The sequence below is a fragment of the Triticum aestivum genome, chromosome 6B (genome assembly GCF_018294505.1).
Source record: "Triticum aestivum cultivar Chinese Spring chromosome 6B, IWGSC CS RefSeq v2.1, whole genome shotgun sequence".
Classification (NCBI taxonomy): Eukaryota; Viridiplantae; Streptophyta; class Magnoliopsida; order Poales; family Poaceae; genus Triticum; species Triticum aestivum.
In genome coordinates this window covers 719,956,106-719,978,030 of record NC_057810.1, presented here as the reverse complement: position 1 = coordinate 719,978,030, position 21,925 = coordinate 719,956,106, and the positions used below count along the sequence as shown (strand labels likewise).

At 43.8% G+C, this 21,925-nt stretch overlaps 1 protein-coding gene across 1 annotated transcript; it reads left to right on the top strand.

Annotated features, from left to right (window-relative positions):
* Window positions 1-18,583: 18,583 nt before the first annotated feature.
* On the top strand, window positions 18,584-21,609 carry LOC123135182 (uncharacterized). The gene is made up of 8 exons (XM_044554270.1): window positions 18,584-18,894; window positions 20,154-20,187; window positions 20,283-20,360; window positions 20,447-20,548; window positions 20,636-20,889; window positions 20,978-21,187; window positions 21,276-21,368; window positions 21,451-21,609. The coding sequence occupies exons 1-8, from the start codon at window positions 18,850-18,852 to the stop codon at window positions 21,592-21,594; spliced, it is 960 nt and encodes a 319-aa protein (XP_044410205.1). The 5' UTR covers window positions 18,584-18,849; the 3' UTR covers window positions 21,595-21,609.
* The last annotated feature ends 316 nt before the right edge of the window (window positions 21,610-21,925 follow it).

Sequence of the window (21,925 nt, the reverse complement as noted above, 5' to 3'; positions counted from 1 at the left end):
TGGCTGCTACGGGCTGAGCAAGAACTGTTCTCACCTACGCATCAAAAAACCACAACGATAGTTCGTCAAGTTGGTGCTGTTTTAATCTTCGCAAGGACCGGGCGTAGCCACACTCGGTTCAACTAAAGTTGGAGAAACTGACACCTGCTAGTCACCTGTGTGCATAGCACGGCGGTAAAACCAGTCTCGCGTAAGCGTACGCGTAATGTCGGTCCGGGCCGCTTCATCCAACAATACCGCTGAATCAAAGTATGACATGCTGGTAAGCAGTATGACTTGTATCGCCCACAACTCACTTGTGTTGTACTCGTGCATATAACATCAACGCATAAAACCTAGGCTCGGATGCCACTGTAGGGGAACGTAGTAATTTCAAAAAATTTCCTACGAGCACGCAAGATCATGGTGATGGCATAGCAACGAGAGGGGGGAGTGTTGTCTACGTACCCTCGTAGACCGTAAGCGGAAGCGTTATGACAACGCGATTGATGTAGTCGTACGTCTTCACGATCCAACCGATCCAAGCACCGAACGTATGGCACCTCCGTGTTCAGCACACGTTCCGTTCGATGACGTTCTCTGGGCTCCAATCCAGCAGAGCGTCGGGGATGAGTTCCGTCAGCACAACGGCATGGTGCCGGTGATCATGTTCTACCGGCGCAGGGCTTCGCCTAAACTCCGTGACGATATGACCGAGGTGGAATATGGTGGAGGGGGGCACCGCACACGGCTAAGGAACGATCCGTAGATCAACTTGTGTATCATGGGGTGCCCTCCTCCCCCGTATATAAAGGGGGAGAGGAGGAGGGGGCCGGCCAAGGGGAGAGGCGCGCCCTAGGGGGGGCAATCCTACTCCAAGTAGGTTTGGCCCCCCTTTCCTATTAGGAGTAGGAGAGGGAAGGAAGAGAGGGGAGGGAAGAAGGAAAGGGGGGGCCGGCCCCCCTCCCAATTCGGATTGGGCTTGGGGGGGGCGCCCCCTCCTTTGCTCCTTCTCCCTCCTTTCAACTAAGGCCCAATAAGGCCCATATACTTACTGGGGGGTTCCGGTAACCTCCCGGAACTCCGGTATAGTCCCAATCTCATCCGGAACCTTTCCGGTGTCCAAATATATGCGTCCAATATATCAATCTTTATGTCTCAACCATTTCGAGACTCCTCGTCATGTCCGTGATCACATCCGGGACTCCGAACAAACTTCGGTACATCAAAACTTATAAACTCATAATAAAACTGTCATCGTAACGTTAAGCGTGCGGACCCTACGGGTTCGAGAACTACGTAGACATGACCTAGAACTATTCTCGGTCAATAACCAATAGTGGAACCTGGATGTTCATATTGGTTCCTACATATTCTACGAAGATCTTTATCGGTCAAACCGCATAACAACATACATTGTTCCCTTTGTCATCGGTATGTTACTTGCCCGAGATTCGATCGTCGGTATCCAATACCTAGTTCAATCTCGTTACCGGAAAGTCTCTTTACTCGTTCCGTAATACATCATTTTATAACTAACTCATTAGTTACAATGCTTGCAAGGCTTAGGTGATGAGTATTACCGAGAGGGCCCAGAGATACCTCTCCGACAATCAGAGTGACAAAACCTAATCTCGAATTATGCCAACTCAACATGTACCTTTGGAGACACCTGTAGAGCACCTTTATAATCACCTAGTTATGTTGTGACGTTTGGTAGCACACAAAGTGTTCCTCCGATAAACGGGAGTTGCACAATCTCATAGTTGCAGGAACTTTGTATAAGTCATGAAGAAAGCAATAGCAACATACTAAACGATCAAGTGCTAAGCTAACAGAATGGGTCAAGTCAATCACATCATTCTCCTAATGATGTGATCCCATTAATCAAATAACAACACGTGCCTATGGTTAGGAAACATAACAATCTTTGATCAATGAGCTAGTCAAGTAGAGGCATACTAGTGACACTATGTTTGTCTATGTATTCACACATGTATCATGTTTCCGGTTAATACAATTCTAGCATGAATAATAAACATTTATCATGATATGAGGAAATAAATAATAACTTTATTATTGCCTCTAGGGCATATTTCCTTCAGGTTTGTCCGGACCGTTTGGTCCCGGTTGGTGGGACGAACCGGGACCAATGGGCCTCGCTCCTGGCCCACCACTATTGGTCCCGGTTGGTGGCATGAACCGGGACCAAAGGCTTCCCTTTAGTCCCGGTTCATGCCACCAACCGGGACCAATGGTGGTGCCTATATATACCACCTCGCGCAAGAGGAGAGCACACTGCTCTGTTTTTTCTGGCCGAGGGGGAGAGGGCTTGGTGGTGCTCTAGCTCACCTCCTATGCACACAAGGTGTTCGATGGAATGCCCGAGCCACACTACTTATGGTTTCTCCTCTCCAAGCTCGACCTCCAAGCTCCATTTTCCTCAATATTTGTCTAGGTTTAGCGGTCCATCACGCCCCGTCCCCGTCTTCACCGCCATTGATCACCCGCGCCGATCTCATCGCCGGCACCACCATGGTGAGCCTCTTGTTCTTATCTTCTTTCTGAAAGAAAAAATATTCTTACTTGTATGTTTAGATAGATACTTGTATTATTTTTTTACTTTTATTATTGCATCTTATATAGTTGGATGGTTTTGGTATCCGCCCCCGTCGGCCCTCGTCCTGTCTATGATTCGGATGTGGTATATATTATCTTTTCATAACTATTGGTTCATTTATTGTTTATGAAAATTATGCCGACCAACGTGACATAGCTTTTATTTATCTAGGAGGTTGTTGAACCGGAAATTCCAAACGACCCTATTGTCGAGAGGTTAAATTTAGTTGAAGAAGAAAACAATTTCTTGAAGGAAAAAATAAAAAAAACTTGAGGAGGAGAAGATGATATTGGAGTTGCATGTTGCGGATGTCATCGATGATCACAAGATCAAGATGGATGCAATGCGCTTGAAGATTAGAAAGATTAGAAAATATGCCATTCATACCGAGGCTTGGTATCATTATGCCGTTGGATCAGTTGTTACCTTGGTTGCGATTATGATCGCATTTGTTTTCGCATTGAAATGTTTTACATAGTTTCAATGTATGGTTTAATTAATTTAGATGCTCTGCAGAGCTTTATGTTGTTAGATGAGAACTATGTATGTACTTTGGTTTTTATGTGATGATGAACTTCTATTAATTTGGTCACTTAATTATCTATTCATGATGTTCTGTAATGTTTTTTGACACACTTAATTATATATAATGCACGCAGATGAACCGGCAATGGATGTACAGTGACAGACACACCTCCGAGTACATTAAGGGCGTGCATGATTTTCTCGAAGTGGCTGAGGCAAACAAGCAGAATGGTTTTATGTCTTGTCCATGCCATATATGTGGGAATACGAAGTCTTACTCTGACCGGAAAATCCTTCACACCCACCTACTTTACAAGGGTTTCATGCCAGACTATAATGTTTGGACGAGGCACGGAGAAATAGGGGTTATGATGGAAGACGGCGAAGAAGAAGAGTACGATGACAACTATGTGCCCCCTGAATACGGTGATGCTATTGAACATCAAGAGGAACCAGATGATGTGCATGATGGTGCTGCAACGGGCGAAGCTGCTGAAGATCAAGAGGAACCAGACGATGTGCCCGATGATGATGATCTCCGCCGGGTCATTGTCGATGCAAGGACGCAATGAGAAAGTCAAAAGGAGAAGCTGAAGTTCGATCACATGTTAGAGGATCACAAAAAAGGGTTGTACCCCAATTGCGAAGATGGCAACACAAAGCTCGGTACCGTACTGGAATTGTTGCAGTGGAAGGCAGAGAATGCTGTGCCTGATAAAGGATTTGAGAAGCTACTAAAAATAATGAAGAAGAAGCTTCCAAAGGATAACGAATTGCACGACAGTACATACGCATCAAAGAAGGTCGTATGCCCTCTAGGATTGGAGGTGGAGAAGATACATGCATGCCCTAATGACTGCATCCTCTACCGCGGTGCATACAAGGATCTGAACGCATGCCCGGTATGCGGTGCATTGCGGTATAAGATCAGACGAGATGACCCTGGTGATGTTGACGGCGAGCCTCCCAGGAAGAGGGTTCCTACGAAGGTGATGTGGTATGCTCCTATAATACCACGGTTGAAACGTCTATTCAGAAACGGAGAGCATGCCAAGTTGATGCGATGGCACAGTGAGGACCGTAAGAAAGACGGGAAGTTGAGAGCACCCGCTGACGGGTCGCAGTGGAGAAAAATCAAGAGAAAGTCTGGGATGAGTTTGCAAAGGACCCAAGGAACGTATGGTTTGCTTTAAGCGCGGATGGCGTTAATCCTTTCGGGGAGCAGAGCAGCAATCACAACACCTGGCCCATGACTCTATGTATGTATAACCTTCCTCCTTGGATGTGCATGAAGCGGAAGTTCATTATGATGCCAGTTCTCATCCGAGGCCCTAAGCAACCCGGCAACGACATTGATGTATACCTAAGGCCATTAGTTGAAGAACTTTTACAGCTGTGGAATGGAAACAGTGTACGTACATGGGATGAGCACAAAAAGGAGGAATTTGACCCAAAGGCGTTGCTATTCGTGACCATCAACGATTGGCCCGCTCTCAGTAACCTTTCAGGACAGACAAACAAGGGATACCACGCATGCACGCACTGTTTACTTGACACTGATAGTATATACCTGGGAAGCTGCAGGAAGAATGTGTACCTGGGCCATCATCAATTTCTTCCGAGCAACCATCAATGTCGAAAGAAAGGCAAGCATTTCAAAGGCGAGGCAGATCACCAGAAGAAGCCCGCCATGCGTACCGGTGATCACGTACTTGCTATGGTCAATGATTTACACGTAATCTTTGGAAAGGGTCCCGGCGGACTAGCTGTTCCGAATGACGCTGAGAATCACGCACCCATGTGGAAGAAGAAATCTATATTTTGGGACCTACCCTACTGGAAATACCTATAGGTACGCTCTTCGATCGACGTGATGCACGTGACTAAGAACCTTTGCGTGAACCTGCTAGGCTTCTCGGGCGTGTATGGGAAGACAAAAGATACACCTGAGGCACGGGAGGACCTGCAATGCTTGCACGAAAAAGAGAGCATGCCTCCGAAGCAGTATGAAGGTCCTGCCAGCTACGCTCTTACGAAAGAAGAGAAAGAAATCTTCTTTGAATGCCTGCTCAGTATGAAGGTCCCGACTGGCTTCTCGTCGAATATAAAGGGAATAATAAATGTGCCAGAGAAAAAGTTCCAGAACCTAAAGTCTCATGACTGCCACGTGATTATGACGTAACTGCTTTTGGTTGCATTGAGGGGGCTTCTACCGGAAAACGTCCGATTAGCCATTGTGAAGCTATGTGCATTCCTCAATGCAATATCTCAGAAGGTGATCGATCCAGAAATCGTACCAACGCTAAGGAGTGATGTGGCGCAATGTCTTGTCAGTTTTGAGCTGGTGTTCCCACCATCCTTCTTCAATATCATGACGCACGTCCTAGTTCATCTAGTCGACGAGATTGTCATTCTGGGGCCCGTATTTCTACACAATATGTACCCCTTTGAGAGGTTCATGGGAGTCCTAAAGAAATATGTTCGTAACCGCGCTAGGCTAGAAGGAAGCATCTCCATGGGCCACCAAACAGAGGATGTCATCGCGTTTTGTGTTGACTTCATTCCTGGCCTTAAGAAGATAGGTCTCCCTAAATTGCGGTATGATGGGAGACTGACTGGAAAAGGCACACTTGGAAAAGACTCAATAATATGCAGGGACGGATATTCTTGGTCTCAAGCACACTACACAGTTCTACAGAACTCTACCTTGGTGACCCCGTATGTCGATGAACACAAGAACAATTTGCGCTCCAAACACCCGGAGCAGTGCGACGACTAGATTACATGTGAACACATCAGGACTTTCAGCAGTTGGTTGGAAACACGTCTTAGAGGTGACATCACTGTTTGCGATGAGCTGTACTTGTTGTCCAGGGGATCATCTTCAACTGTAATGATTTGGAAAGGATACGAGATAAATGGGAATACATTTTACACGATTGACCAAGATCAAAAGAGCACCAACCAAAACAGCGGTGTCCGCTTTGATGCAGCAACCGACAGGGGAAAGGACACATATTATGGTTACATAGTAGACATATGGGAACTTGGCTACGGAGTAGATTTTAAGGTCCCTTTGTTTAAGTGCAAGTGGGTCAATCTGTCAGGAGGCGGGTACAGGTAGACCCACAGTACGGAATGACAACAGTGGATCTGAAAAATCTTGGGTGCACTAACGAACCGTTCGTCCTAGCCAATGATGTGGCACAGGTTATCTATGTGAAGGACATGTCTACCAGACCGAGGAAAAGAAAAGATAAGGCAGCGAATACATCATACGATGAGCCAAAGCGCCACATAGTTCTTTCAGGAAAAAGGGACATCCTGGGAGTGGAGGGAAAGACAGACATGTCTGAAGAGTATGAAAAGTTTCATGAAATTCCTCCCTTCAAAGTCAAGGCTGACCCAAGCATCCTGATAAACGATGAAGATTATCCATGGTTACGGCGCAATAAGAAAATGACACAAGCGAAGAAAAAGTGAAGACTTTCTCCCGCAACTATTATGATGATACCATGCCAAAACTTTGTAACAGACGAGTATGATACCATTGTCCGTTTTGTACATGCACATGCTATGCCAACTTTTTCAGAGTTTATTTGGAAACTATGAATTTAGGTCGAATTTTCTCTATAGGTGCATCTATGTTCATTAGTCCCTGGGACCATTAGTCCCGGTTTGTGCCACAAACCGGGACTAAAGGTTGGTCCTCGTTGCGGTCAGAGTTTAGTCCCACCTCGCCAACCGAAGGGCGCTCACACCGGTTTATAAGCCCGTCCCTCTCTGCCTTGTTGAGCTCCTCTCAAAGTGAAAATAGATGCCCATATACAGGGAATTTGACCTAAATTCATAGTGAATTTCTCTGAAATTCATAGAAATTGATGATGAATTTAGGTCAAATTTTCTCTATAGGTGCATGTATGTTCATTTTTTTAGTAAAGTTAATCACAAATTTGTGATTCACACAAATTTCGAAGAATTTAAATTTTAACTATTCAAATTTGAAAACTAATGGCACAAACAGAAAGTTTATAATTTTTCTAAAACTAATGGCACTAACAGAAAGTTTATAATTTTGCTGACCTAAAAGCAAAAAGAATGAAAAAAATAAAGCAAAAACCAAAAGAAAATAAATAATGCAGAAAACAAAACAAAAAAACTGGAAAAAAAATAAAAATAGCAACAATAAGTATTTTGTTGTAAGTAGAAACAAAACAAAATGAATAAAGCAACAAAGAAAACAAAAAAAGTGTTTTCAAATTTCAAAACTAATGGCACTAACAGAAAGTTTATAATTTTTCTAAAACTAAAAGCAAAAAGAATTAAAAAATAAAGCAAAAAAACAAAAGAAAATAAATAATGCAGAAAACAAAACAAAAAAACTGGAAAAAAATAAATATAGCAACAATAAGTATTTTGTTGTAAATAGAAACAAAATAAACTAAATAAAGCAACAAATAAAACAAAAAAAACAAAAAAAGTGCCACCTACTGGCCCCCCATCATCTGAATACGACTAGAATCCCTACCATGGGCCAGGATTCAGGCCCGCGGGAGGCCCTGTAGGCCCACAGGCACAGATTGCACGGTTAGGCCCGAAAGCCTGCTTTAGAGAGGAGCTCGAGAGGGAAGGCGCACCGCACCTTATAAACAGGTGCGGCTCCCTCTCAACTAGCAAGGTGGGACTAAACATTTGGGTTCGGGGCAGCACAAGGCCTTTGGTCCCGGTTGGTGGCACCAACCGGGACTAAAGGGGGGTATTGGTCCCGGTTCGTGGCACAAACCAGGACTAATGCCCCCCTTTAGTCCCGGTTGGTGCCACCAACCGGGACCAAAGGCCGCCGCTTCCTGCCCTTTGGGCTACTGAAAAGAGGCCTTTGGTCCCGGTTGGTGGCACCAACCAGGACTAAAGGGGGCATTAGTCCCGGTTTGTGCCACAAACCGGGACTAAAGGCTTTGCTATATAAGCAACACTTAGCAGTTTCTCCAAAATCCATCCCTTTCTTCTCCGCCCGACGCCTGCTGCTCTGCCTCGTCGTCGTCGCCGCCGAGCCGTCAGACTGCTCCACCTCGTCGTCGTCGCCGCCTTCGACGCTGTCAGGCTGGTCCACCTCACCGCCGTCGCCGCCTCCGACGCCGTCAGGCTGCTCAACTTTGCAGTCGCCGCCGCCCTCAACGCCATCTGCCCCGACGCTGGCGCCGCTCCCCACGCCCCGACGCCGCCCGCCGTGCCCTGCCACCCCTCTGTGAGCACCTGCCTCGCGCCCCTGCCTTGCCTCGCTCCCGCGCCCCTGCCCTGCCCTGCCCCGCCGGCGCCACCGCTGCCGCCATGCCCCTCTGCCCGCCGGCGCCACCACTTTTTTTATTAGTTTAATTTTTTTCATATATATATATAATGTATGTGTATGTATGTGCCTATATGTTTTTGTTCATATGTTGCAATATGTTTTTTTATTTTTATTAGTTTATTTTTTTGTTCATATGTGATGTATATGTGTATGTGGCTATAATGTATATGTGTATGTGATGTATGTGGCTAGAATTTGCTAAATATATATGTTAGAAATGTTTTTTTGTTCATAGAAAGTTTTTTGTTCATATAGAGAAAGTTACAATTTTAGAAAAGTTTTATATATGCAAAAGTTACAATTTTAGAAAAAGAAGGATAGGAAAGAAGAAAATAAGAAGAGGAAAGAAAGAAGAAGAGGAGAGGAAAAGAAGAGGAGAAATAAATAAGAAGAAGAAAAAAGAAGAAAAAGAAGAGGAGAAGAAGAAAGGAATAGTGGAGGGGAAGAGAAAATAGAATATTCTATTTTCTCTTCTTCTCCACTATTCCTTTCTTCTTCTCCTCTTTTTTTTCTTCTGTTTTTTCTTCGATCTTCTCCTCTAGCTATTCCTTTCTTCTTCTCCTCTTTTTTTTCATCTTCTTCTTCTTCTTAATTTTTATCGGGAACAAGGGTGTCGAGGATCGCAGAGGGGTCGAGAGTCGGGAACTAGGGTCGAGGGTCGAGGGTCGTTAAGGGGTCGAGGGTCGAGGGTTTCAGGGTCGAGGGTTTCCTAGTGTCAAAGTATTGAAGAAATCCATGGCTTCATCATTAGCCGGAAGTAACCAGGGCATGATGGTACGAAGTCCTCCAAAGTTATTCTGGAATGGAGTCCCGGATAGGATAATTTGCCTTTTTGTACGAATTTCAGCAAAGTCCTTCCAAATAACGATATTTGGAAGGTTCTTGCTGAACTTTGTACCAAAAAGCGAATTATCCTATCTGGGACTCCGTTCCAAAATAACTTTGGAGAGCTTCGTACCATCATGCACCTGTTAATTTGCCTAATGATGAAGACATGGTTTTGTTGAATCCTTTGACACTAGGCAACCTCCCGACCCCTCGGCGATCCTCGACCCCTTGACCCTTGACCGCTCGGCGATCCACGACCCTCTACCCTACCGCGGGCGTCGATGCCCACGTCACTTGTGGGACATAGATGTTTGTTCATATATAATGTAGATGTCTATGTATGTATGGAATGATATCGATGGATGTATGTTATCGGGGTCGAGGGTCGTCGAACATGAGAGGAAGAAGAGGATAAAAAAAGAAGAGGAAGAAGAAAAAAAAGAGGAGAAGAAAAAAATAGAGGAGTTCTTCTCCTCTATTCTTTCTTCTCCTCTTTTTTTCTTCTTCTTCCTCTTTTTTTTATCGGGAACGAGGGTCGTCGAGGGTCGCCGAGCGGTAGAGGAAACCCTAATTAAATAGCAAGTATCGTCGGTGTGAGATACATGTGGCCGTCGGTGTCGGACACTACATCCACGTCCCACAAGTGAAGCGTTGTCGAGGCCACCCGAAACCCTAGAGAAGCAGCGTCGAGGCCACTAATTAATATGATTCCTTATTGTGATTGGCTAGCTAGTTCTACGTTTGCCACTAATATATCCATATCTGTCATGTTTGAATAATAATTGCCATGTTGTAAATATTTGTAGAAACTATGGACACCCCGCCCCACGAAGCACAAGAAGCGTTGTTGAGGGACATAATCGCAGAAGGAAGTGATGTCGTCTGCTCGTTGATGTTTCTCAACGACACCGATGGTCTGGAAGGAGAGGGTGAAGAAGCAGCTGGCTATGATTATGATGGATCCGATGACCCAATGCCGGTGCAAGAAGGTGAGGGTGAAGAAGTAGACCGTGAGTACGGCTCCGGTGATCACCGAACTGAGTCCCGCTAGGTATATATATTAGTTAAGCCTGTGCTGACTAGCTAATTGATGCATTCATTGTTTTGTTATGTACACATATTAATTAACTCTCGTCTTTGTTTATTTTTTCTAGCCCTCCGGATCGAGCACAACTTCGGTAAAGAGACGAGGCCCGAAGAAAAAGTTGAGCTCGGATGAAAGGTTTGAGATCATAGAAATCGCGCACGACGGCCAACCGATTGCATCCAGACAAAGAAGGCATTCGTTGCTCAGTGCGGGGTTCTGGTTAGGGACAAGATCCTGATCAGCATCCAGCAATGGTATAAGCCTAAGAATGAAGACCCTGAGGTGTCTTATGTCAATGATCTGCCGAAAAATGATCTATGGACTGAGCTAAAGTCAAATTTCACCCTACCGCCAGAGGATGATCCGGAGAAGCCAGTTATAGAGCCATTAATCAAGTGTTTTGCTCTTAAGAAGATGGCGGACATATTCAGGAATTGGAAGAAAGACCTGAATAAGTTTGTCGATAAAAAAGAGACACCAGAATTCAAGGGCAAATATGAGAAGATCAGAGATGACTGGCCCGCATTTGTGGCCGACAAGACATCGGAAAAGAGTAAAAATATGTCGGTGACAAACAAGCAAAATGCTACGAAGAAGAAGCTTCACCAAAGACAATGAACTGGCCAGACCATTGCCAGACTTGGTTCTTCGGGGCTGGCGGAACCTTGGACCCTGTATCAGGGAAGTGCATTTGAACAGACGATCAATTGGACATACCAGTCAAGAGGCTTCAGCAATATATCGAAGCAGCGTAGCAAGGGACGTTCGTTCCAGACAGGGAGAAGGACGAGCTCACAATGGCCCTCGGGAATCCTGAGCACCCTGGACGGACACGAGGCACGCCAGGCTCCGTTTCGTGGAAGGCTGGATTTCCGGACGCAGGGGGTTACAAAACCCAGGAGAGGAGGAAGAAACTGGAGCAGAGCCAACTGCAGGTGTTGCACGAAAGGGTAATGGGGCTAGAGGAACGAGAAGCAGAACGGAGCAAACGACCTACCGAAGCTTCCCCCGAAGGTACCCCGCCATCTCAGTGGAGAAGCAGCGTGGCTTCCACTGAGCTGCTTCAGCCGGAGCATGCCTTGACGGCTCCTGCCAGCTATCCCGTGGATGCTATCACAGAGTCTCAAAATTTCCACCTTATGGGGGAATGGAGCAATTTGAAGGTCAAGGCGACTGTAGGCTCTATTTATCCTACTAAACCTGACTCAACTTTTCACTGCCGGCCGATTCCAGAAGGATATGCTAAGGTGATGGTGGATGAATTAACGGAGGGATTTGAGGACCTCCGGCTTGACCACCCTACCGGTGAAGGGGAGTAATTGCTGGGTTCTGCTCTGAAGACTCCATGCCTATGGCGGAAGGATCTCATCAACCTTCCGAACTGGACGCCTCTGCCTCCTCCTCCTCCTCCTCCTCCTCCGGCGAGTCAGGGCACTCCGCCTCCTCCACCGCCTCCTCCTCCGGCGAGTGATGATCAGGGCACTCGGCCGGCTCCTTCTCCGGCGCATGGCGGCACTCCGCCTACTTCTCCGCCTGCGCCGGAGCACCCGAGCAGCCAGCCTCCTCCTTCTCCGCATTGTCAGCAAGGGCAGAAGAGACCCGCCGCCGCTCCGGCTGCTCTGGCGCATCGTAGTTCTTCTCCTCCGCCTCGTAAGCAAGGAAAGAAGACATCTGCTCCGTCTGCTCTGCCGGCGTCTAGCAGTACAGCCAAAGGCGGGAGGAGATACAGATTCGGTCCTTCTCTGAAGACTCCAGAGAAGTTATCGTACGAGAGGACCGAGGAGGAAAACGCGAGGATCTCCCAGACCGAAGTGAAGGACTTCTTTGAAGGGTTGAAAGCAAAGAGACATCCACCTCCGGAGGAGAAGGTAGATCCGGTGAAAGCGAAGCGCACTCTGGCTGCCCTGATAAAACCACCCAAGTCTCCGCCGAAAGGCAACTATGAGCGCATTATTGGAAAGGCATTTGCCGAAGCGGAGAGGTCGGGAAGTATTAAAAGTGATCAAAGGATGAAAGAACGACGAGCTAGGAAACAAATTGCCCACCTCGGCGAACAAGCGAAGCAATCGTGCCCCCCGCTCAAGGTGCCTGCTAGCGACATCGTCGATCCGAGCATCGTCGATAAAGCAACGGTCACCTGCTACTGTCTGTAAGTAGTACTACTTCTGTCATTAAGTCTCTCTATATAACTCAGCTCTTTCATTGCATGTATTTATAATTATCCTCACTATATTATGCAGATTGAAGATCGCCGAATTGAAGAAAAGACAAGTGGGTGATATTGGGTTCATTAACACATATCTCATAGATGCAACTGAGGTTGAATTTCATGGCGAAAATACCGAGGCCAACTTGCTACAATCATTGGTAATAAATGAACACAAAGATATAATACTCTTTCCTTACAACTTCAAGTGAGTGTTACTGTCTTGTGGCATATTTGGTTTCCCTTATTAGTCCAAGTTATAGTAATGTAATATTTACGAGTTATGCATGCGTGCGCAGGTACCACTATATCCTCCTAGAGATTAAGTTGGAGCAGGGAGTAGTAACTGTCTTAGACTCCAAACGAAAAGATCCCAAGGAGTATGCGGACATGACTGAAATGCTCGAGAAGTAAGTTAAATCGATCATTATCCACCATATCAGCAACTTTGTTCATTTCTGATATCAAGGAATTGTTTTCTTTGTATGGAAGGGTTTGGAGAAAATTCACCAAAAAAGCTCTGGCACTGCCGAAGAAGCTGCAATTTAGACACCCGAAAGTAAGTACTATAGTAGCGTATTCCACGCATCTCCTAGTGATTCAAGCGCTAGTTTCATCAATACCATTTAGCATGATTGCTAATTATCAGTTTGATTGACCTCTATTTCTTGTAAAGTGGTTGTGGCAGGTACAAGGGAATGATTTCTGTGGATACTACATTTGCGAGTCCATCCGCCACACGACCTGTGAGCGGGGCTACTCTGACAAACAATATGAAGTGAGTAAATAACAATATTCACAATTTTATTTTATTACCATCATTTGTGTTGAGTTTCATTCATTCATATATATATGTATTGACCCCCTTCTTAAAATTAGATGTTTCGGATGCGGGATGAACTCCTAGCACCAGATCGCCTGCGAGCAATTCAAGAGGAATTGGCGGCATTCTTTCTTGACCACGTGATCGCTGAAGACGGAGAATACTATGTGGACCACGCGTCCGTATTTTAGGAGATTATATTTGTAAAAGATAATTATTGTATATATGTAGCCGGTAGTGTCGGATAGATATACGAGAACTTGTTGTTCGACCAATCTCTCGGAGAAGGAGAGGTGGTCGATATCACTTCTCTCTGTATGCATATATGTTCATGATGATCTTCTGTTTCCTTCGTTTGCTTACTAGCTAGCTAGCGTGTCTACACTACAAGGATTCCGGTCTATTGCAACAAAAATTATTGCTACAACTATCTTTTGTTGTAATAAAATGCTATATTACCACAAAATTCCAGTTTGTGGTAACAGGATCCACATATTGCCACAATTTTGTTTCATCGCGCTAGGTACTCATTTTGTTGCAATAGAAGCCATGTATTGCGACAAGCTGCATCGTCGTTGCAATATGATAGTGCTATTGCGACAGTTCCGTCTCGTTGCATGAATGTGTCATCTTGTTGCAATAAAGGCTAGGTATTGCAACAAAGTACATCTTTGTGGTTATATTTAGACATATATTGCAACAATCCTGACTTGTGGCGCTAGTCATAGATACTGTTGCAAAACCATGGCTTTGTATTGCAACAAAGCATGCATTGGTTGTAATAGGGTGGCTTTTGCCTCATCTTCATTGCCTTGCAATAACTATTACATATTGCGACAAAATAAGCATCCATGGTAATACGTACAACATAATGCAACAATCCTCTAGTGTTGCCAAAAAAGGAGCAGGATATTGCAACGATATTCTCTATAGTGCTCCTGGTTTTTCTCTTGATTTATCATACTATTTCTTAGGATATGATTAAAGGGGCATACTAGTTTATAGAGGTATTAACACATTAGGTACCACAACTTGCACCTAAGTTGCATTTTAGTCACATATATTGCAAAGTGGACATCGGTGGTACCACAATTTGGAGGAACGCTCGCTTACGCGCGTGCGGAGAGTTGCACACTTGCGGACACCATTCACTCGCCCTACTGACCTCCACCGGTAGCAAAGGTCATCCTCGACACCGGAAAGACGGCAAGCTCAGTGCCCTTCTCACAAAGGTGAGTCGTGAGCACTAAGCAGCACACATTCTCTTCCTAATTTTTTTGTATCTTGCTTGATGTGATTGTATGTATTTATGTGTGCTATTAATAAAAAGGAGATTCCATATAAAATTATGTGTTAAACAGAGAAATTGAGCAAAGTTGCATACTAGCTATTTTGGAGCACTCCCAGGCTCCATTTAAATGGTTCTTCAGCCACCAATTGAGCAGCATAACATTGTATCTGAGCCTAATTTCCAGCAAGAATTCATCAGCAGATCAACAACACTACATCAAGATATATGACACAAGTTTCAACATGAAAGCACACAAGTTTCAGCAGCCATACTTGTATAGATTGTTCACACAAAAGACCATAGGTTGACGGCAAAGTAATGAAAATAGTGACAACACTAAAAACCACAAGTTCATAGCAACAGTGTGTACATAGCATCACTGTCAAAATAGCAACATCACTAAAAGAACAACAAATACTCTTCTCTTCTCTTCATCACCAAACTGTTAGTGCTGGGCACTAGCTTTTGTTCTCATTTTCCACAATAGATGACACTATGCAGGGGGTGCCTTGTTTGAACCTGGTTCACATTAGATTAAACTTTAGGAGAGATACTACTCGTAGGTAACCATAAAAAAAGTTCAGGGACTTATATTCATGGCTTAAACATTTGAAAAGCACCTTACCAAGAGATTAAAAACTATACAAAGAACCCCTGGTCATCATCTGATTCTTCTTGTCTCAAAGGAGCAACATGCCCATCATTTACGTAAGCCTCATCATCATCTGTATCATCATCAGATACGAGCTGGACATCTTCAAACTCAACAGGTTTTATATTTTCTATGACTGAAACATCAACGCTGGATCCTTCATCATCATTTCTGCACCAACTAGTGATCTCTTCGGGTACTATAATTTCTGGCACTGTAATTTCTTCATCGACGACATCCAGTACATCTGCCTCACCACCTTCATCGGCTTCAACAGCTTCATCAAGGCCTACACCATTTAAAACAGAAGGAGCAAACAAATTGTGTGGATTCATTTTAATAACAGCTGCCCAATCAGGGTTCTTCACATCTCTCACATAGAAAACCTGTTGAGCTTGGAGGCCTAGAATGTAAGGGTCTCCCTGGAATCGGTGTAGAGTAGTGTCAAGGTCAATAATTCCATATTTGTCCTTGTTATACCCCTTACTCTCAGTTATGTTGGCAGGAGGCACATCAAACCAGTCACACTGGAATAGAACAACCTCCTTATCAGGAGGGAAGTCAAGAAATATGATTTTCTTGATCACCCCATAATAATCAATATTGCCTGTGGTTGCATCGCCCTTGACTATGACGCCACTATTTTGGGTACTCAAGTCCTCCTCGATATAGGAATTCCGAAAGAAATATCCATTCAGAACTGTACGGTTGTATACACGGGCTAGGTGATCAGGTCCTTTAGCTAGCGCATAAATAAGATTGCTGACCTTCCCATCATTGCGGAGTTCTGTGATCTGTTTCATGGAATAGAATATGTGTGAGTGTAATGTACATTGTTGGTACGTTATTACAAGGAACATTAGTGAAAATGCAAAATAAACTTGCTCGTCTCTCAAACCAGCCAACAAACTCTTCCTTGTGCTGCCTTTTAGGATTAGGAGAATTTTTACTTGTCAGCTCCTCAAGATGTTCACTTCAAAGAGAGCTGATTGTTAGTTGAATAGGAAAGTATTAATGCATATCCTGATGTGAAATAAATACATAAGTATCCTTACTCAATCCATGGCGCAGTTTCCTCACAGTTTGTTATTATGAAATGCCTCATTTGATTAATCTCAGCCAAAGACAATGATTCACAAACAAAACCTTTCTTGGAGTAATCAACTGTACTCATGATGCTAATTCCTGTTGATGGTTGATCTATACCTCCGTCTTTATGACGTTCAGACTGACTTAGCTTGGTAGGCATTCCATCAACGAATCGACTGCAAAAAGTCATGCACTCTTCAAGTATGTACCCCTCTGCAATAGAACCTTCTGGTTGAGCCTTGTTACGCACATATCCTTTGAGCGTACACAAATAGCGCTCAATTGGATACATCCATCTGTACAAGACAGGCCCTCCCAATCGGGCCTCTTCAGCAAGATGAATTGGGAGATGCATCATTATATCAAAGAATGCTGGTGGAAAGATCATCTCGAGATGACACAAAGTTTCTGGAATTGTTTTGCTCAACCTCTCCAAATATTCATCCCTTAACTCCTTGGAGCATAAATCAGAAAAGAATTTACTCAGCTGAAGCAATGGGTTAACAACATTCTCGGGCAAAAGCTTGCGCAATGCAATAGGAAGAAGTTTCTGAAATATAACATGACAGTCATGAGTTTTGAGTCCACTAATCTTGCACTGATCAAGGACTACACATCACTTAATGTGTGATGCATAGCCATCTGGCATCTTAATGCTCTGAAAAAACTTGAGGAGCATTATCTTTTCTTCCTTTTTTAAAGTATAGCAACCTTTCTTTATGTCGTACTTATGCTTGCCGGGCTTTGGATGCTGGTCCTTCCTAATTTTCAGGTCCTCCAAATCAAGACGAGCCTTCACACCATCCTTTGATTTCTTAGCCATCTCAAGCAAAGTCCCTAGAATGCTGTCACAAATGTTCTTCTCGATGTGCATAACGTCCAAATTGTGCCTGACAAGCAAGTGCTTCCAATATGGGAGCTGGAAAAATACACTTTTCTTCCGCCAATTATGCCAGCTATTAGTTTCCGGTCGCTTTCTCTTATTTGACCGTCCAAATGGTGCATCCTGAATGCTATCAAGTTCCCGCACAACTTGTTCACCTGTAAGTGCCACAGGAGGTTCTCTATTATCTGTCTTGTTGTTGAACAAACACTTGTTTCGACGCCATTTGTGGGTCCTGGGAAGAAAACGTCGGTGTCCCATGTAGCAATGCTTTCGACCATACTTGAGCCATAAAAAATCTGTATGTTTGTACTGAAACAGGAATTGCTAGACTATTGATGGAGAAGATCATGTGTCCCCTTTTTTTAATGTTGTCTAGCAGTGACATGGGAATTTGTTTAGTAGTGACATGCCAATTTGTTTGACTTTAGATTTCTGGTTCACATGGGTACACATTGGGTACATCTTGACAATATTTTTTCTGGAATAGTTTCTTTTGAGCATGGCAAATTGTGTAGAACATGATATTTAGTACAATATGGCAAATTGGCAACTAGTGTGTAGTGTTTAGACTGTTTAGTGTTGTTTGTCCTCCTGCGAGAATTATATTCAGTAATTTGCCATGGCATTTGTCCTCCTGTATTTAGTCTGTAGTGCAAATTTTGTAAACTTGCCCTGTGATCAGTACATACAAACTCTAGCTTTGAAATGAATCATGAATCGAATTTTCTCTAGATTTTGCCATGAATCAAAAGTATATATTGTTGAACACTGTTTTTCCATGGCAAAAAGGATTTTATAGCTTTTGGCATGCCTCTAATATAGCTTTTTCCATGTCACCACTATAACTTTTGGCATGACATACACATATTTTTTTTACCATGGCAAATTTGCTAATCTGTTTGCCATGCCTCTAATATAGTTTTTGCCATGTCACCACTACAACTTTGGCCATGTTCACATGGAGTAGTAAAATAAATAAATTTGAGTTGATTGTAGAAATATGTGTTTGTTTCCCTTTTTTTGACTTTGTAGGATTGATGATGACCACATTAAGCATTGCAACTTTTAAGAGATTTGATTTTGCTTTTGTACTTACTACTGCAAATCCACCCAGGTAATTTTGCCATGTCAATTAACATGTAGTATGTTTGTGCCATGGCAAATTTGCATTCTTTTTCATTTCATTTACACGGCAAGTCTTCCAAACATTTTAGTATTCCCTCCATCTCGAAATATATCTACAACCTAGAAAATTACCTAAAAACTAAATACTTTTTTTAAACAGAAAGAGTTACTTTCCCACCACCTAATTTAGGTGTACTGTTTTTTGCGCCAATATTTTTTAACCTCCCGCTAAAAGGTCCCAAATTAGCGTCTTTGTTCCCACCAAAAAATTAGCTTCCCGCTAAATACCTTCCTAACAACCCACGAATATATAATTCTAGACCAAACGACGGCGTCTTCACGGGCGATTGGATCTGAGCTCTCGTCTCAGTTCATCTGTGCTGCCGGCGTCATGACGGCGTCAACAGAGCGAACCACGTCAGGTGCACGGCGTCAGATTAGTCCTCCTCCCGATCTCCTCCATCGCTGAAAAATCCAGTCCTCCTCGATCTCCCCCTCCCCCCTCTCCTCTGCGCCCGCCTCCGTCCGGGATCAAACCCCCCTCCCCCACGAGCTCCTCATCGATGCGCGGCTCTCTCGATCCTAATCCATTCAGAGGGGCTGCCCCTTCTCTCCTCCGCTCGCCGCTTGGCCGTAGAAAAGAAGTCAGGGCAGGGGACATGCCGCCGCCGGTGGCATTTTCCCATCGTGCCTCGATTTGGCCGCCTCGGCGGAGGTGCTCGCGGCCTGGAGGGTCGGTGCAGCGCCTCACCTTGGCCTGGAGGCTGGCCGCCATGGAGCTCGCCTCGGCCTTGAACTGGGGCTCAACGGGGCCTCCCAGCCCAGTTCATGGCCACAGCCGTCTCGGCTGTGCACGCCGGCGTCGTGACATGGTGGCCAAGCGCTGGTTACTGCCGCACCCGACCCCAGCGTGCCCGAGGTGCCTGCAGGCCTCTCCACCATCTCTGCTCCTGGTTCGCTCTATTTCCTCGTGGACGCCAAAGGGGGTCGTGAGCATTAGATTGGTTTTTGAGCATTAGATCCATTAACTGAAAGATATAGACATACTCTGTAATCTGTATGTGCAAAGCTAGCTAGCTTGCATTTTTATTAGATAAGTGCCGGATTTCTGAGTTCAATCCCCCAACTAATAATGGTGCCAAATACCAGGTTTTTTTCTACATACATGGATGCTTTCATGATCCACTTTACATTTGTTTCCCCCCCTGGGTTCAGTCTGAATCTTTACATTACACTTAGAATCCTACCATCACCGTCACTGTCACTCTGCATACAACATTAATTCTTATATCTGAATCAGGTTGATTAGCTTTCGATGTAATATTATCCGGCTTGCCTAAAATAAATCCACATTCTTACACTCTGGTTTCTTCTTAGACATCCTACAGTCACTTTCTTATAAATATTTTTTAGCAATTAGCGTAGATCGAGATGAGTTTCTTTCAACACATTTTAAGACATAATGTCATATATTAGATGTTATATGTGCGTCAACAGAGCAGAGGATTCAGGTTTAGTCATCATCTGCATTGCATTTGATTCAGATTACTATAAGCTGATTTTTAATAGATATTTGGTCTTACACGAGTCACATTGCATTTTTTTCCTATAGATTCAGAGTAGTATTTTCATGAACCTATCACTGATACTTTGCCTTTCATGTTCATTCACATATGTCTGGTTTACCCACACAAGGGCACAATGATGAATTTTACGGAGGATGCTCCTGGTACACAACATCCTTACTTCATAATCACCTATCTAAATGGTGCAGAACATCAATGCTTTGTTAATGCTAAGTCCCATGATTGTTTTTGTGTGCAGTAAAGAAAGGCTCTGTTCTCTTAACAAGGATGGAAAGTATAACGGCATACAAAAACCAACGTGGTCAACCCAAATCTGGTAAATTATTTAGCATTTCCTATAATGCATAAAATCTTGGTGTGGGTTAAATAGCTAAACCTTGAAGACTACTAAATCTTTTACAGCAACTCCAGAACAATCTGACATTCCAGTGTCTGCTAATGACATGTGTTCCCTTGCTGAATGGCCATCCCATGCTCGCCGCAACTGTGCGCGACTACAGGATGGTACTTGCTTTCGTTTACATTTGTGTCATCATTTGTTACAATCGAATGCTGAGTAATACAATTTTTCTTGTATGATTTGGGCTGTAGAAGCTGGTGGACAGAAGAAGAAAGGGCGAGGTGTTCTAAAAGGTTTTAAAGCATCTAAGAAGCATTTTGCCAATGGATCTGCAAAGCTAAATATTACATTCTCTGAAAAATTGGGTGGTACAGTAGGAATGAACTATCGTTCGTTCAAGGATGACGTGGTAGTCATAATGAAAAGAAAGTTACCACTCATTGGAGTGAGGACATGGTCGGACATTCACCCTACCATTCATCGACTCATTGTTGCAGATATAATAGTGCGTACAATATTTTTCAGATGTGTTATCTTATTTTACCATCGATAATGCACTGCTTATGTATATTTATTTGCTGTATGCTTTACAGGACAGATGGGACCTGGAAGATACACCAGAAACAGAAGAAAAAGTTCTCAAAATTGCGAAAGAGAGATATAGAGGCTGGCGATCAACTCTAAGCTCCACTTACAAGGCATACAAAACAGATGCAGCTAGATTTGCTAATCTGCCTGAAGATTTACAACCAGAAGAGTGGGAATGGATGATTGATTACTTTGGCACTGATTCAAAATTTCAGGTTATCTCTAAGATCACAGTTTGTCTATTATGTGTTAAGGTGAAATGGCTAGTCTCATTGGTTATATCTGGTTTCAATGAATTGATAGGAACACAGCCAAAAGAACGCTGATAACCGTAAGAAACAGAAGACAAAACATATAATCGGATCAAAATCTTACTCGCAAGTTAGTTTTGAGAAGGTACGAGTCCAATTAAATATGTATGCCTTGCTGCTAAATATGGTGTCATGTTTCAAGCATCTCATTGTTATATTACTTGCAGAGAAACTTACAAACTGGAGAAGAGCCAGATTGTATTGCTCTATGGGAACTCACCCACATAAACAATGGAACATGGTCTAACACAGATTCCCAGAAAGTTTACGTGAGTACACTGACTTTTGGTTATTCTATAGTTAGTCAATGATGTGCATTCGGCATGTTTCATCATCAGATGCGATTATTCATGCGTTGGACCGTGTTATTCTTGTTTCATCTTTTATAGTGTCAATATTGATGCTACACCTATAATTGTTCCTATCATTTTTAGGACCAAGCACTTGAAGAGTTTAAAAACAAAGAAGCTGAAACTGAAGGTCCACTTTCAAGTGAGCAGAAAAACAATGTTTTCCAGACCGCTTACAAAGACACTCTGGAATGCAAGTCATCGCAGCCTCGTGGGTACGGATACATGGCTAAAACTTCAACTGGTTCTGAAAAGTTTCGTATCCAGATTGAAGAGCAAACTCGTGCTACAG

What these genes read in the sequence shown, in the direction of transcription:
- LOC123135182 (XM_044554270.1), top strand. Translation starts at nt 18,850, where the DNA reads ATGACGGCGTCAACAGAGCGAACCACGTCAGGTGCACGGCGTCAG. An exon ending in CGTCAGGTGCACGGCGTCAG is followed by an intron (nt 18,895 to 20,153) that starts ATTAGTCCTCCT and finishes TACCCACACAAG; the next exon opens with GGCACAATGATGAATTTTAC. An exon ending in CTGTGCGCGACTACAGGATG is followed by an intron (nt 20,549 to 20,635) that starts GTACTTGCTTTC and finishes TTTGGGCTGTAG; the next exon opens with AAGCTGGTGGACAGAAGAAG.